The sequence below is a fragment of the Anser cygnoides genome, chromosome 3 (genome assembly GCF_040182565.1).
Source record: "Anser cygnoides isolate HZ-2024a breed goose chromosome 3, Taihu_goose_T2T_genome, whole genome shotgun sequence".
Lineage (NCBI taxonomy): Eukaryota > Metazoa > Chordata > Aves > Anseriformes > Anatidae > Anser > Anser cygnoides.
Window position 1 is genome coordinate 97,312,032 of NC_089875.1, and position 17,812 is coordinate 97,329,843.

Here is a 17,812-nt window from a genome sequence, read left to right on the forward strand (position 1 = left end):
AACTGACACTCAGAATGAGTACAGAGAAATTTCTAAAAGCATTTCTTCCCTCAATTCCCCAAACACAGTCTGGGGTGTTACATCTTGACTGAACTAGATTAAGCCATGAGAAGCATTCAGCATGAGGTAAGCAAGATGCCCACATCTCCCTGAGCTGAGCAGGTCAGACAATATTCCTTCATCTATTGTATTAAATAACATTTCTCTGTAGCTCTGCCATTCTTTCTACACTCTCACCCTGCTCTGCTCCATTCCACTCATGTTACTTTTGACAGTTATAATCAAATTTTAAACCACAGACATATGTATATAAAAGCACCTCACCAGCATTATTAAACTTGTCTTCGTACAATCCCTATGAAATATGAAGTTTCCCCTATGTTATATAAAGCAATGGAAGTTCACAGATTTAAAAAAAAAAAAAAAAAAAGACGAGGTTAAAAAATATCTTCACAAAGCATCACAAAAAATTCTTCCCAAAAAATTTCTTCACAAATCATCCTCCCATTGTGCCTTGGAAAGTCCAGGAAGCCTTAAAGAGTCAACAGGGTCTCTCCTCCTTGCTCAGACCTGGTACCAGCAAGACTTTCTGCTCTGCCTTCAAGAAGTGACAACAAGGAAAAAATGACTCCTGAAAATGTCCCTCTTCAAGCTTTCTGCAATCATGTAAAAATATAAATGATCCTGTTTTACAGAAGAGAAGTCATACACACAAGATTTCCAGTGTCTTTTGAAGGTCACACAGCAAACTAATGAATACCATCCAGGTTTCTACACTCATCCACTTTTGGCAATGGGCTGTCAGATAATGAATCCTTTCATGCTATTAGTAACTGCTCAGATGCCAATATGAGAGACATATTTTAGGACAGAAAATCAAGCAATTATTTTTCAGTGCAATGTAATCTCCCAGATTTCTTTGACAGTAAAATGCCATTAAGGATGCAATAAAAATATAAAACTGTTTATCAGAAAGATCTGTTAGGGTTCTTTTTTGGACAACTAGAATATCAACCTGATTAACAAGTTTTCTCTTAACAATTTATAAATTAAATATTTGCTGCCAGAAGCTAAAGGAAAAAAAAAAATCAAATTTTGAATTACTCTTTAAATGTTTAGTATAGGATCCTAAACTGTGATATAAGCTCTCTATTCAGTGAATGGGAAAAGAAAGTTACCTCGAGACAGAAGATGGTCTGAATGAAAAAGAACAACCACTAGCCAGAAAGGATTACTGAAGTATTAGATAAGTCTAATAACAAAGTTATTTTCCTGCATTCAAGTGTAAGCTCATGCTAAAATAAGCCTCTCATGCCTACAAATTCTTTTTAAAAAATAAAAAATCACAATAACAAAAAAGAAGTAAAAAAGAGGGATCAGCTCTAACACAGTTACTTAGACTGTACATACTTACAAATTTTGAAGGATGTTGGAAACTGATAATCTTTTACATATTAAAGAGGAAACACCACAATTTCCCAACTCTTTTATCATCAGGCTTTAGCAGATGCTGGTTGCTTCTCTTGAAACTATTTCACTGGCCACTGACTTAAAAAGACACCATATAAGATAGTAAAATAGTAGAAATAAGGACTGGGTTTTGGGATTGCTTGTTTCTCATATGCTGTCCAAACTGTTTGGACAGAAAGTCATAATTTACTCTTAAAGCAAGACCAACTTAATGCCTCACTTGGACGTGAATCACAGTTCTGTCTATGCATGTGTGCAATGGCCGGGGGGAGGGGGTCTGGTGGCAGCTCAGAGATTGATGACCTGATGGGCTGTGGTGGAGAGCCCCTTCCCTACTTGTATGGAGCAGGGAGAGATGCAGGATCTAGGTACTTGGCCCCTGAGTCCTGCCAGCAAAGCTGATACTGCAAGTGACCAGAAACAGACCTTCAGGTGGCTGATTAGTGTTTAGCAGTTTGGTTTGACCATTGAAGTAGAAGTATTTATTTTTGTAGGTGCCTTCAGTGTCCAGTAGCAACTTAAAATATTTTCAGCATCAGTTTTGGAGTCTAACTCCAAACCAATCCAACTGGAATTCTGTTTTGGTCCCTTGTGTATATTACTGCTTTCTCCCTTTATTTACCTCCATGATTTCTCAGAAAAATCCTCGCTGTGCCTCTGCATTTTGGGAAGACACAGTATTAGTCACAGCTTGTAATCACTGTAAGGGCTTTTATCAAAGCCCTGCAATTAGTTAAAGGTCTTTTTATTGATTTCAGTAAAATAAATTCAATTACTTATCCTTCAGTGATTTTTTTAATCACAATTCAGCCTTTTTCCCTAAAGGTTTCCCAATTAACATTGCTTGTAAAATTGAGATGCTGCCTTTACAGCATACAACAAACCAATGCTTTTCCACTACCTACAGCACTTGAGCAAATTCTGTAAATGATATGTTTCCCTCCCTGTTAAACTCAGGATTCAGGCATTAACACTTTTCAGCACCTAACTTTTAGCTACCTGACCCTCCTGGAGTGCAAGTATGTTGGCATGTTTGGCTTGGAAGGAGACGTGCGTGCTTTAAGCTTCTTGTTGTTGGGGTCCTTGGATGAAAAGAGGTGGTTTATGGTGAGCCTTGAGGAGTTGCTGAGTGCCACATTCTTTGCTCAGGATGGCAGCTGGACATCTTCACTCCTAACTGCAGATCCTGTCCTGGAGAGCTTTCTGTCAAAAGTAGGTGGTAATGATACTAGGGAGATGGAGCAGGAAAAAAGGAGCCTCAGTCCTTTCCCTAGGATACATTTCATATTAGCAGTGAATGAAAAACAAGAAATAGTAACAACCACAGAAGCTTGACCTGTGTGCAAGGCTCACCCTTACATATTAAAGGCTCTAGTTGTCCAAAGGCTCACCCTTACTTATTAAAGAGCTCTAACCACTAGGTCACTGATTCATATTCCTGCTTGATCTTCCTCTAAATCCCAAGTATGCTTTGAGTTAGGCTCTTAGAAGTCTAAGACATGCTTAGTAACATAATAGATATCTGAAGTGCTCAAAATGTTAGTTGTTTTGACCCATATCCCAGTGGTGTTAATAGTTATTCAGAAACCACTGTAAGTGGCTGCAGCAATTTGTTCTTTTGATGTATACCTACTAAGTATAGCCCTTATCTTTGACCTTGGCATCAATGAGGGCTCAACAGCTCCCAGAGGTTTTCCTGCATGTTAGCTTGTTTTAAATTACCACTGCAATGACCTCTTTTTTTCAGTAATGAAGTATATTTGCTTCATGCCATAATGTCAGTGGATATTTTACATTGTATTCTTCATCAGTTACAACCAGCTCTTGTTAATTCTACTGTACATTAGAACCATTTATTTTTTTTTTTTTTTTTTTTTTTTCTAGAGACCACAAAAATTTGTGTTCAACAATGTCATCACAACAAGAGTCATAGCTCAAGTTTCTATTACGCACTCTAGATCATGGTCCCAGCTGCCTTCTTCTCCCATGTAAGTAGTGCACCAGTAGTTGAATGGTTGTAACTTGCATGGGACACAGCACTGCTGCAGGATCTGAAATGGGAGATGATACACTTTTATTTCTCTTTCTTAAAGCATTATATAGAATGCTACAATTTTTGCAACTGATAAAGTTTTTGCTGACTACTTGAAAACTGATTTTTTTAATGTCAGGAAGATTCTGCTATTTGAAAACTGTATATAAGTGTGTAATATATACGTATGTGCATGTATGTACATATATTTATATGTATATATAATATGTAAATCTATTTGTAATATATTTGCCTATATTCTGCAGAAAGCAGATACCTTGCACAGAAAATGTATTTTTCTTGGCTATATTCTGAGTTAAATCAGTTACTACATAAAAATAATAATCAGACCTGCTGTGTATATTATGCTCACATTTTACAATGAGGAGTTGAATATGTCTAGACCACAAGTTCTGTTAAATTTTGTTTTCATTGTTTTGTTCTTAAAACCATATTTTACTTTCTTTGCTTTAACACAGTAATCTATAATGTTGTAACAAAGAAGCATTTATCATCCTTCCAATATGAAATTTTACTGTTTGTAATACTTAAAATTACAGAGAATTCCTAAAGGTATTTCCCATAAGTTTATAGACTAAGCCACCCTTCAGAAAACACAATTAAAATAAATTGTATCTGTTTATATGTATTCTCTTTGGGGGAGTTTTAGTACAAATCAACTTAGTAAGGCTTTTTGAAGTCTGAAAACAGAACAGAATAATGATATTCTCTGTAAAGAGATGCTCTCTCATACTATGACATTATAACAGACAAAGAAGGTAAATTTTCTATCTGATAGTCAGTAGTCAGTCATGGCTATCTCTTACTATTATTACATGTTTGTTCATTGTTTTCCAGCATTTTAAAATGACATATTTCCAGATTTTTTTTTATTTTTTTTTTTTTTTGTGGGTGAGAGGTGGGATTTGGGCTTTTTACTACTAGATCCATGTTTCCCACACTATTAGGTCTAAAGAAATAACCATGTTAATGGATCTGAATTGATAGTTTCCTGATTATAAATAAATAAATAAATAAATCCCCCCCCCCCCCCCCAGGCTCTATATTATCTTTGAAAAAAAACCATGTTACAACTTGATTTATGATGTTACACATTGCCTTCTGAATGCTAATCTAGTCTGTCTTCAATGTCTTTTCAGATAGCTTTGAGAACATGCATTTAAACTCTTTCATGACCTGAACCTGAAACAACATTTGAAGCAAAAATTCAAGTTGGAAAGACCCCGACAGGAAGAAGCAAACTGGGGAGTTCTGTTTCATCAAAATGTTTTCTATCTTGCGGAGCAAAAATTCTCAGACTATATCTTGGTCTAGGTTTCCACAGAATGTGTCTTCCACTTTTCTGTCCAAAAAAATAATAATTAAAAAAAAAATGTTGTGTTGCAGATGACACCTGAGCAGAGGTGAAAACAGGCTCTGGGTTTGAGGAAAAGGGAGACAAGAAATGGGGTGAGACAATGATCTTCAGTCTATAGCCCAGCACAACAGCCACACCTGGTCAGAGCCATAAATACATGGCTGCAGACCCACTGAAGAAAGAGAATGAGACAGCAGGACAAGGCTGGACAGCTTTACATCCAGGAATTTAAGACAGCATCTGAAGGACAGCGACTTCAATTCTGAACACCTTTCAAAAACTCATTGTGAACATGGAGGAAGAAGGCAGTTTGGGAGACAGTAATCATAACATCAGGAAGTGTTTCATTCCCAGGGGAAAATAAAAACATCCCAAATAGATTAAGTCTAAAAGCTACTGAAATCAACCTAACTTCAATTCTCAAAGAAATATCAAAGAAAAGAAAAGGAAAAAAAAAAAAAAAAAAGAACTCTATTTACCACCTAGAAGATACCAAAAAGATAAACAATAGTCAGTATGGGTTTGTAAAAAAGAAATCATGTTGAACCCCAATTCAATTTCTATGACATGACAAAAAATCTTGTGGTTTGGTGAAAGCATATATCTTCAGTTTAATAGGACTATTGACCTTGTGTAACAGGACATTCACTTGACTTCCTCCAGAAGTACACCACAAAATGGATAGACAATTGGAGAAAATTTTCAAGAGGTTAAAAATTAAAGGATGAGTTAAATGGTATAGGAAATTTTTATGGGTTCCATAATCTTAAATATTTTAATTAGGGACCTGAACAAAAGATTATTTATTAAATGTGCAAGAGATACCATCTGGGAAGGGGCTGTAAGGTTACTGGAGGATGAAGATGAGAATGAAACATTATCTTGAGTAATGGGAGAAACCATCAGAAAAACAAATGATGAAGTCTTATGTCTGTGTGTCCATAAGAAACAGAGACAATCATATGCACAAAATCAGTTAAACAGCAATCAACCTCGAGTAATATGAATGTAAAACAGAATGTGGGTAATGGTTGTTTACAGACTAGTCATAATTAAATAGTTCTACCAAAAGCCCTCATACTGAAAGATAAAAAGTTGAGTTGTTTGAAGTGAATCACAGGAAGTAAGCATTCTGCTCTACTCAGCACTGCTATGGCCTCCCCGGGAGGTCGTATGTTTCCAGTGGTGAACGTTACACTTCAGAAAGACGAGCCCATAGGAATTATCAGAGATGCAGTAAGTTTGGTCTATGAGGAAACATAAAAATGTGATTTGATTAGTCAAGAGAAAAGAAACCTATGCGGGAACATGATGAAAAGCTTAAAAAGCTGGTGGGGGAAGAAAAAAAAAAAAAAAAAGGAATAAACTTTTCTCATCTCTACTGTGAATGAGTCAAGTAGTATTGGCTAGACTTGCAGCAATGCGGGTTTACATTAGGCAGCCAGAAGAGCTTCTAATGAGAAGGGCAGTTAAGTAGCTGAGGAAATTGCTCAGGGATTATGTGGAACTTCTTCCTCTGCAGGTTTTTCAGAACTCACTGGGGATCTGTCAGGAATGGTTTTACAGCTTTAAACAAGGGAGGAAAAAATGAGGTGGACTTTCTGATCCCTAACTTATTTTCTGTGATTCTGAGCAAAACTATATTTAAAGAAGAGTGCACAGGTTAATACCAGTAGGGTACATTGTATAACTAGTGTCATTATAGGAGATACTCATTTCCGACATTGCTCTTCCACTAAGATTTGGTCACTTTACAAGTATGCTATTTATAGTTTCAAATCCAGCACTTATTCCTGGATCTCAAGCACACGTTCCCTGCAGCTCAGTTCTGAGTCTACTCAGACCAGCTTGTGGTACTGAAAGCCTGATAGCATTTCTCTTGCAGTACAGCATAGTGCTTGTACAGGGTAACCAATGAATCATACTGCCATTCAAAATGTTCTCAAAAAAAAAAAAAAGAAGACTTTTACTCAAATTAAATATCTTTGAGGTCTAAAGCAATATTGCTCTGTTCCTGTCAGTCCCATTCTAGTTTGTTCCTGTGCTGGGCTAAGGCCATCAGTGATTCCTCAGCTTTGACATCATGTTTTGTTTTATTTACTGGAATTACATGTAGGCTGGAATGAACTTTAAGTTCTGCTTGCCTAATGGATCATAAAGAAGTATGGTCACTCAGCTGGAAACATACTGTTTCCCTGTCTTAATAGCACACAGACAACTACTGCTTTTGAATTCTGCTTTTTGTACCTGTAATGTATTTGTTCTGATGGCAATTTCATTACAGAAACAAAGAGCTTTGTGCTTTTTCTTTGCTTTTCTTTCAAATTAAGAAGAATAATGTTCCACATTTGTTCAAAACCTTTAGACTATTATTCACTGACATAACTTGACTTGTGTACTTGTGTTTCATTCTGCAGGAAATGGCATAATCCAAGCCAATGAAGTTTTCCTACTCGCGTTTTATTCAAAAGAACGATGCAGCTTTAGTAGTTTTAAAAAAAATAATAATAAAATTTAAAAAATAAAAATAAAAATGCCTGTATTGCTCTTAGCTACAGGAAGTGCATAATGGAAGATTGCTTAACTATCCTATATACTAGGATTTTTATGTTCTTAATGGCCCTAGCAAATTGCCTAGTGCTGCATCTTGTCTCCGTCAGGAATTAGTACAGGTGAATTGGGAAGACGCATAAGAAACAGTACACACAGAATCATCCCTCCCTAGCGTACTTTCTTCTGTTATTAATTTTATGAGTTATTGTTATATTTAGAAAGGCATATTTTTAAAATTGGTTGTCAAATACATCCCTTAAAGGAAAATACTGTAATTGTTAATGTGGAGCAGGAATAAATAAATAAATAAATTTCCCCCATGAAAACACTTATCTTTTACATTACTCATTACTGGAATGGAGAGAAATACCACCTACATCAAAGCCGTACCCTCCAATATGAGAATAGACGAAGCAAAAGTTTCTTTTTGTTCTTTAGCAGAAGCAGGAGTGTCCAAAACCTAGCCCTCTGGCTGAATCCCGAGGAGCAAAGTATTTAATCGTGCTGCTGGCTAGCTAAGCACCTCTCAGAGGACAGCCATCTGCCCTTTCTAGAGGAGGACAGAGCAAGGAGGTTCAGAAGGGCTAGGGCAGCACCCCAGCACCCTTCCAGCCTGCATGGGTCAATGTGGGGCTGGGAGCGGGGCTGCCAGGGGGGCTGCCTTGGAAAGATGGGAGAACAGGCGAGGAAGGTCTGTGCAGGCAAAGGCAAAGAAAAGGACTGTTCTGAAAAAGGCGTGAGCCTCCACCATTCCTGCTTCTTAAGCCTACTCATGTTAGCTCCTGTCTGGACCTTTTGCCCCATCTATGTTCTCATATCCCTCCTCCTCCTGTTAGCTTGAGCTGTATCCCACTGCAGCCTTCACAGCATGCAGCAGCCCACCTTCACCCTGCCCCAGGAACAGGAGCGGCTCCCTGGGCAGAGGACAGAAATACTGACATCTCCTGGATGCTCGCAGCCAGCAGGTGGCACAGGCTTTCTGTGGTGCCCCAACGGACGTGCCCACTCTGATAGATTTTTCCCCATCACGCACATACTGACCTTCCTCAGAGCAGGGAATTTATATTGGAAGCACTGCAGGCACCTGACAAAAGGTCACAGAAATTGTACTTCCACAGTCATACTGCCTGGAAATATGAAATGTTGAGATTAAGACAATTTGGCTTCACTTTTATCAAGTCAAAGTGGGCAGGGAAAAGGGCAGGCAGAGAAGATTGGATGATTTCAGCAGGATTAATCCCAGGTGTGAGTTCTGTTATAAAAGGAAGCTGAAAGTCCTAAAGTACCAAGACAAGGCTTAAAGATACTGGATCCCACTGGAGCAGGAGTCTGCACAAGTCAGAGTGGTCACCAGGGCTAACTTCCAGGTAGATGTAAGAAAGTTTACCTTCCTGCTTAGTTTTTCTATGAACATTATAACTGCTAGTATTTAATTCTTGCAGTTCTTGTCCTTTTTGCTGTACTTCCTGTAAACTGGTTTACAGGACAATGATTTTGATCCAATTAAAAGTAGAAGGATGTCCCATTGCATAGGAGTACTCTCCACAGCAGCCAAGGATGTATGGGTTAGCTTAGGAGTCTTCTACCCTTGAGTTAGGCTCTAGCTGGCAATAGGTTATTAAGGGAAGAGAGGAGCTCACATTAGGAAACCAGGGTAAAAGTCAACAATGGGAGAACAGCATTTTAAAGAAGTAAAAGCTATTAAAAAAAAAAAAAAAGACTAATAACAATAAAGCTCAAAAATTCATTATGAGACCTAAATATTTCTCTCCTAATTACTAGATCACTTTAGGGGATTTTATACTGACAGGATGCTCTCCTTTATCAATGCAACAGAATAATCTTTTTTTCTACTGAAATTCTGTGTGATGGGACATGAGTGCTTTATTCTTTCCTCAATTTTTAAAATAACAGATATGTTTCCATACCTCATGAAGATTAATTTATTAAGAATTTTAAATAATTTCAAGACATTCTGAAAGTTAAATAATTAATATTTGGTTATTTGGTTTACCTTATTAGTCAGAATGAGGAAATCCACTAGGAATTATTGAATACTTAGTCAACTTTACATCCAAAAATACCAGACGTGGAATTCTCAAAAGTGTATATTCCTCAGAAAATAATTATTGCTATATATATCTCCTAGACACATAACATTGCTGTTATCAGAGACAAAATACAATAGAGATTTTGTCTGACCCAGCCCAGCTGCTGTCCTTATGTTCTCATGTTTCTGGACTTCCAATTTATGTTCCTAACCAAACATTTTGGAAGTTAAAGGATAGATATCTTAATTACTCACTTGGTGGCTCTTGGCAATCCCTCACTTCACTACGTTGAATGTTTCAAAAGTATGAGCTGTTAGAGCTCGGTGTAGGATAAAAATCAAGGTTCAAATGTCTAATATTAAAATACTTATTAAACAAGGAAAGCTTCTCTTTACTAAATGTCAGAGCTGTTGAACTTATACAGGCTACCGTATTTTTTCTACTCTGTTCAAAGTAAGAATAATGAGACGTCATGTTCCTTGTCTGGCATCAAAATCATTCAGACTTATGTTGTACTCATCAGATAAACCAGAAGTGCTGTTGTGAGCAACAGTTAGAACCTGGGGTGTATTTGTGCACTATGAGGTAGGAAAATGACTATTTACTTCTATACATGAGAAACCAAAGCACAGAAAAATGCAGAAACTTCTGGGTTGCACAGACAGAGGTTAACTCTGAGCTTTTCAGGTTGATAACAAGACTATATATTTAGCTTTTAAGCTGAAGTGTAACTCAGCTTGCCATCTAAAGCCACCAGTCAAGGATAATTTTATTACAGTGAAAATGGAATGAAATTTCCAGCTCTAAGTGACTGTTACATTTTTTTATAGGAATGTGTGAACTAGATATGATCATGGTGATTAAAAAAGACCTTTTCTATTCCAGTAAGAAGTCTTCTACTAAGTACTTACAAGGTCTTCTAATATGCATATGTCACCTGTAATTGGTCTTGGGGAAGGGGTGATGTGACACCACTTAACACTGGGAAGCACATTTAAAAAAAAAATAATAATAATAAAAATCAGTTTTATAGCACTAGAACAAGAGGAAATGTCAATAACTATTGTTAGCAGCTAGCTTCAGATTGACACAGCACACTACGGTATTTCCTAACAAACATGCCAAATTCTCTAACATTCAGAGTCTTTACTGCATCTGGCTAAGGAATAAATACTTATAAAAATGCGCACATCACTATTAGATACAGAACGATATATATTTGTGATTTACTTAAACTCTTGATTCCTTGAAGTCTGACTTACAATTATTTAACTGTAGGATTTAGCAAGATTTTTCTATTAAAGAATGCAATGGGCTGCTTTTACTTTGAAACATGAAATTGATTGTCTTCATTAAAGCTAGATCAAGTGCAACCTACAGTCAAGCTAAATAAGGCCCAGCAAAATAGTGCCATTTCAAATGATGCACATCTAAAGAAACTAATGAATGGGATTACTTCATTCTTTCAGTTCCATTCAGCTCAGAGAGTTACAGCCAGCCTGGAGAAACTACTAATGAAATTTACTGCTCTTCTAAAAATAGAAATCCCAGATAGAAAAAGAGCCTGTGCCTCTCTAGAGTCTGAAGAGAATGGAAATGTAGCTATAAGTAATTTTTGAAAGGCTTCCCTGCATTACAATGTTTGCTGATATTCAGTAAGCAAATACTAGCAATGTTGAAGGACTCCCTATGTGATAAGGACGGCCCTATGTGATAAGGAGCTTTATCTTTGTGAGAAGAGAAGGTTAAACCCCATGTACTGTTACCATTGTAACCAGACCTCTGTTCTGGTGGATAACAGGAGATCCGAGAGGGGAACTCATCTATAAAAGCTTCTGGCATTGGTACAAGAAACTGTATGTAAATTCATGCACAAAATTGTGTACCTGTACCTTTAAAGCAGGCTCTTAATTATAAATGTAAAAATCACTGGAAATCATATATAAAATGGTTCATACCGAAAGACAAATTGTAGTGTAAAGTACAAAGTGAACAAAGAGTATGGATCGTGGTAGTGCTGGTAGATAAGGGATTGTATGACCTTATCAGTCAGAATCTCTCACATCCTTATTCCAGGGACTACTGTGTGCCTTTTAGAAAGCAAAGAGTCTCTTTAAGAGAAATGAAATATTGATTTTAGGTTCTAGCTAGACTCCATTAAGATGTTCTCTTAAGTCACATTGTGTCTGCATAGAGTGGAGTTTTATGAACATAAACTAGTTTTCTAATAGCCATAAGTGGGCTTTTCATAAGCACCCAGAAATAATTCACCCAGCTTCCCTGTGCATCGATAGAGCGTGACTAGCTGCTTTCTTAAGCACTTTCAGAAGACCTTACCTGCATGCCTGCTATTGAATGTATCAGTGAGGAAAAAGTTATACTAGAGACAACCTGTTTGTTTCTGAATACAGCAACAATAGAAATAACTTTGTGGGAGGAAAAAAAAAAAGGCAATCAATACCTCACAGATGCTTTCTGCGTGCATTGAAAGTAGTTGGTTTGAATAAAGAAAGAACTTCTGGACAACGTGACAAATGGTTTGGGATGCCTTGCTTCTGGATGTGCTAGCTCTGTCTACGGATGCACCCTCAAACTCCAAAAGGTGTTTTAACACAACAGACCTTAAACTTAGATTGGTGCTAGAAAAAAGTGGGGAGCCAGCACTTATATCTTGAAGGGGCATGTCATCAAGGGCCATGTCATGCTGTCCTCGGTCCTGAGCACACCAAGTGCTTCATCCTATTTTGTTTGGGTGAACGTCAGCCCTGGAAAACAAATTAATGGAAAGAAACTGCTGATTCCTTGCTACCTTTCTTTTCGTATGGTCCAAAGGTTTCCTACAGCTCTGGCTATTCTCTCCAATTGCCCAATCCTGGGAGGGGAAAGTAGGCAGTTCAGGCCAAGGGAGGCATACTGATACCCAAAGCCAGGTAAGTAACACTCTATATGTATTTGACAGCTAAACTGTTATTAAAAATAATAATTGAAGCCCGTCTGCTTAAAGAAGGATAAAAACACACACGGGCTGCAGTGGGACAGAATTTATTTGGAATGGGAGGATTTGTTGTAAAATAATTTAACATCCAACCTATCCCAGTTTTCAGGCTTTTTCCATGGGCAAAAGTACTCTTTTACAATACTTTGTTTTTTTCCTACTGCCAGTGACAAATAGGTTTGATAACGGCCATATGCAAAGATCATAGATTTCCTGCATACAAATAACCACTGATAAGCAAAACTGAAAGGTTAAGCAGCCACAAAAGATGATTTCTTCAGTGAAGAGTCAGGAACAGTCTTATTTTTCAGTAGTTACAATTTGGCATTATGCATGCCATACAGTTATAGTGGTACTATGTTTCCTTAGGAGATTCATCATAGTCAAAAATTACTAAATGCATGTGGAACTCTGCTATATTCTGCTCTTCTGAAAAGAAAATATGAAGTCAAAGAAATTTTCACCCATACCATGCCACCCCTCCAAATAAAGTCATAACAAAGGCATAAATATTTCTGTCTCTACAAACACTGAAGCACATATTAACAGAATTCTTCTGGAGTTAGTTTTCATGTATGTAGATGCAGGCAATCCCACAGATTGTTACACTGGGTCCTGGGTTTGACCCCAATAAAGACAACTACCATTGCCCAGACCGGCACTGCACTAAGGCCATGTCTTGACAGCATCCTGAGTGCTTTTACATGCAATGTAACTGAATCCCTTCAGACTGATATGAGCACTGAGCAAGTATGTTGCCTTGTTTTTTTTTTTTCAAGGGTTTGAAGAAAGAGGGATACTTTCAAAATAAATAAAAGGAAAAAACAGTGATTTCTCTTTTTCCCCAGTTCAACTAGGTCTACAAGCAGGACATCAGTCTCACTGAAACCTGGGCAGAGATTAACCTTTGTGTACACTCAGCATGCTAAACTGTTCTTCTGGGTTTTTCTTGTTGAAAGGAAGCTGGTGAATAAAACAAACCAGTGTAAATCTCTCTCATGAAGATGCTACAGAAGTTCAAATCTTTATTTTCTAGAATATACATTATGAAAGTGTATACATTTTCTTTCTTTTCCCTTTCCTGCCTATTCTCCTCCTGTATGAGAGTGCATCACCACTGAAATTGAAGGATGTGATATTTTTGCTGTGTTGTACCAATGGTAAGTCCTTGGCCTCTGTATACCCATTAGTTCACGTATAATGATATTTATTTTTTATTTTTTGAAATTATTTCAGGAAGAAAATAATCATACAGTCCTAGCTTGTTTAGTCAGTGTTCTCTGCAAAGCAAATTCATCTCCTTTCTATTGATACCTTTACAACCTGCCTTTAGTATCACAGAATGATTTGTTTTGAAAGGGACATTACTGGTCATCTAATTTCAACCCCCTGCAATGGGCAGGGACACCTCCCACTAGACCAGGTTGCCCAAAGCCCCATTCAGCCTGGCCTTGAGCATTTGCAGGGATGGAGCATCCACAGCTGCTCTGGGCAACCTGTTCCAGTGTCTCACCACCCTCTGAGTAAAGAATTTCTTCCTAATGTCTAATCTAAATCTACTATCTTTTAGTTTAAAGCCATTGCGCCCAGTGCTATCACTCTACTCCCTGACAAAAAGTCCTGTTCCAGCTTTCCTGTGACCCCCTTTAGGTACTGGAAGGCTGCTATAAGGTCTCCCTGGAGCCTTCTCTTCTCCAGGCTGAACAACCCCAACTCCCTCAGCCTATCTTCATAGTAGAGGTGCTCCAGCCCCAGAGCTGAATGCAATACTCCAGGTGGGGTCTCACAAGAGCAGAATAGAGAGAATTGCCTCCCTCGCCCTGCTGGTCACACTTGTTTTGATGCAGTCCAGGATACGGTTGGCTTTCTGGTCTGTAAGCACACCTTGCCAGCTCATGTTGAGCTTCTCATCCACCAACACCCACTGGTCCTGCTCCTCAGGGCTGCTCTCAATCCATTCTTCACCCAGCCTGTATTTGTGCTTGGGATTGCTCCCACCCAGATGCAGGACCTTGCACTTGGCCTTGTTGAACCTCTTGAAGTTCACGGAGCCCCATGTCTCCAGCCTGTCCAGGTCCTTCAGGATGGCATCCCTTCCCTCTAGTGTGTCAACTGCACCACACAGCTTAGTGTCATCGGCAAACTTGCTCAGGGTGCACTCAATTTCACTGTTCATGTCACTGACAAAGATGTTAAACAGGGCTGGTCCCAATACTGACCCCTGAGGAACACCACTTGTTACTGATTTCCACCTGGACGTTGAGATACTGACTCTTTGATTGCAGCCATCCAGCCAATTCCTTACCCACCAAGTGGTCCATCTGTCAAATCTGTCTCTCCAATTTAGAGGCAAGGATATCATGGGAGACAGTGTCAAATGCTTTGCACAAGTCCAGGTAGGTCATGTCAGTTGCTCTTCCTCTATCCACCAATGCTGTAAAATGGTCTCTTTCCTAAGATTTATCCAGCTCTGAACATCCTTGCTACCTGAATTACCTGCCAATTGGATTTAGCTCCACTTTAGGACAATTCTAGCCCCATGTCAGTGCTTTGGACAAAATGTTCTCTCTGTATTTACCCCGACACATCGATCCATGTATCCACAGATGCAAACAGGTACTGCAGCTCCTGTTATGCTGTTGAGCATGATCCCTGTTTGTCCTCTGCAGCACACACATCCCAATAGCCTTTAGCTCTCCCGGGAGGTGTGTGTAGGTATGTGAAGATTCAGGGTATCTCATGCAGAGTGAGTTCTCAGTAGCCTTAAGAACTGCACATACAGTAGCCTATCTTGGGGTATCAGTCTGAACTATACCAGCATCTTATTCACCCAAAATCAGCACGACAATGGGCCAGGACTTTCAGACTTGAACCACAGGGTTGCTTAGCATCTTTAATGAAGTATAACCAGTTTCTCAGGATTTTATCTTCTGATGACTAATCATTAACCACTCCCTTAGGGTAAGTCCCTGCTGGGAATAAATAAATAAATAAATAAATAATTCCCCCCCTGTTTTTTAAAGTTATATGGAGTCAGCAGATTACCCCAGCAAGGAGCGCTCATGAACTACCATGCACAGAAGGAAGCCGGCTGAAAGGAGAGTACAATAGCACCAGAAATTATAGGTGATATCAAAACTTCTGTTATGCCCATTTATGTTCTTCCCCTCTCTGCAATTGTCACTTGGGTGGTCCGCCCATTGAGAAATTCAGTATGCAGGAACTAGGTTAATTTTCTTGTTCTCCTGCTCTGCTAAAGTAAATTCTTGTAGCCTCTCAGAAATACTATGGAAACGTTTAGGAGCACAATATTCCAAGCATACACAGATGGCTTGCCTTCAACCATACTTAAATATCACCTTTACTGTCAAAAACATAAGCATATCAGTAATAACAAGGGTAATACACAAATGCAAACATATTAAGAGGCAACACCCCATGAGGAAGCAGAGAAGCATCAGAAGAGTGAATGAAAAATCCACATTAAAAATAGCCAATTAGTGAAATGCCATCTGTTCATCCAAACTTCACTCAAAACGAGGAAGTTTTCCAGTGTAATGGAACAGTTAATTCTTCAGAGTTTAGACAAATGAGTGATTTGTTATAATTTTTTTATTTTTTTTTTCTGTGTGAATCATTACACAATTATTTACTTGAGAATGCCATGAGGGCAGCCTCTCCCTTGGTGCTCTAACATTAACATTTCTGTATGTAACACTGTTGTACGCATCTTGGCAGGATCCACTGACTGGACATCAAAAGTGGATTTAAAAAAAAAAAACAAAACAAAAAAAAACTGCTGCCTGGCTTCACTGTGACTGTGTTAATCTCATGTCAGGGTCCACTTTGTTTTTGGACTACAATCAATGAAGAAGTCGAAGTGAAATGGGAGTGAGTTCCAAAACAGGTTGGGTGGAGAAAAACCCAGCTTCTCATAGAGACGTACTCTTGGTTTGGACTTTCTCAAAGCTTGGCCCAGACTTGCTGAAAAGTCTGCAAACATAACCAAAATATTTGTTTCAGAGAGAGCTGAAACCCAGCAAAACTAGTTTTGTTTCTGAGGCAAAAATATGTTTAGTTTTTTTCTTCCAGTCCTGGCTAAAAGCAGAAAGAAATATTAAACCCCTCCTCCCCTTTCCATTCCTTCCATCCTTTTTGCCTTGAGGTCCTGTCACACCACTAGTCAAACATTAAGCTAAAGACAATTGCAAGCAAATCTCCTTCTACCTCTGGATCCTGGGAGGGTAGCTCATTCTCTTCAGTGTTTCTCTCCATCTAGCAACTTGTCTTGATCCTGCAACTATGGGGAAATGGTTCCCTTTTCATTTCTTTTAGGGCTTGTCTAATAACTGCTCCAGCTGCAAGTGCCTTATGTCTCATAGCTTTGCCTGTCTGCTTGCTTTAGGTTGCATTCCCAAATAACAAAGTCTTTGTTGTACTAAGCTATACATAAAGCTGTGCAGGTTTGAGTCTCAGTGCTGGCTGCCAGACTGAAGCCCAGATACTCAAGGAAAGCTCTGCTAGAGGGCCGTCATCCCAGACATCCAGAACAAAGCAACCACCTTAAAACCCTTCTTTGCTACCTAACCACAGCCTCCTAAGGGAAAATTACAGGCAATAACACACACTAAACAGCAGATAGAGAAGCCGTTAGTAAAACCCAAACTATGTATTGCATCCCCCAGCTAGAGGCAGGGTAGCAACTACAGGTGCACTGGCACAGGCATTCAGGAGGAATTCAGGAGGTTGTCCATGTCCTCTCCTTCTCCCATAATAATTTGAAGTGTTTAAATGCCACACTGGCAAAACCTTTCCCTCTGCTCCAACCACATTTTGCAGCCTTGCTGCCTCTAGTATTTGTTCTCAAGCAAGGGTGCTCATTAGGTGTGATGTTCAAGTGCTTCAACTTTCTTAATTAATTTCATCAGGAGTATGTACATTGTCTAGTTTAATGATGTTGTATGGCTTTGTAAAAGCATTTTCATCACACTCAGGATTCTGAAACAGTTACACAAAATTGTATTGAATATTGTGGCAGGTGCCATCACTTTGTAGATTTCCTAATGATAATGAGCAAACTCCAGAGCTCGGGAAACCCGGTCTTGCCAAGTTGTGTGCAGTGATTGTTAGTGAGGTAGGAAAGGATGTTTTTATGTCTCACAGGCCCACCAAAATCTCCGCCTGGAGCCACATGTAGAAGTAGCTCCCTGAGACTCAGGTGCCTGTGTGTGACTCAGATTCCTCAACAGAGCAATTGCCTTCAGGAATTCAGTGCTTGCCAGGCACTCATATATGCAAACAAAATGATACAGAAGACACACAGGGCACCCATA

General features: G+C 38.7%; 1 protein-coding gene across 2 annotated transcripts in view; it reads right to left on the reverse strand.

Moving 5' to 3' along the window:
- Nucleotides 1-3,208: 3,208 nt before the first annotated feature.
- Nucleotides 3,209-17,812, reverse strand: part of TINAG (tubulointerstitial nephritis antigen) — a 63,151-nt gene continuing 48,547 nt past the window's right edge. Inside the window, exon 10 of one of the 2 annotated variants that reach the window (XM_066994788.1) lies at nt 3,209-3,521. In XM_066994788.1, coding sequence (XP_066850889.1) covers nt 3,425-3,521 — 97 coding nt within the window. In that variant the 3' untranslated portion in view covers nt 3,209-3,424. Of the gene's footprint in view, nt 3,522-16,086; nt 16,473-17,812 lie in introns of those variants that run through there. The other variant, XM_066994789.1, reaches the window with a different exon arrangement.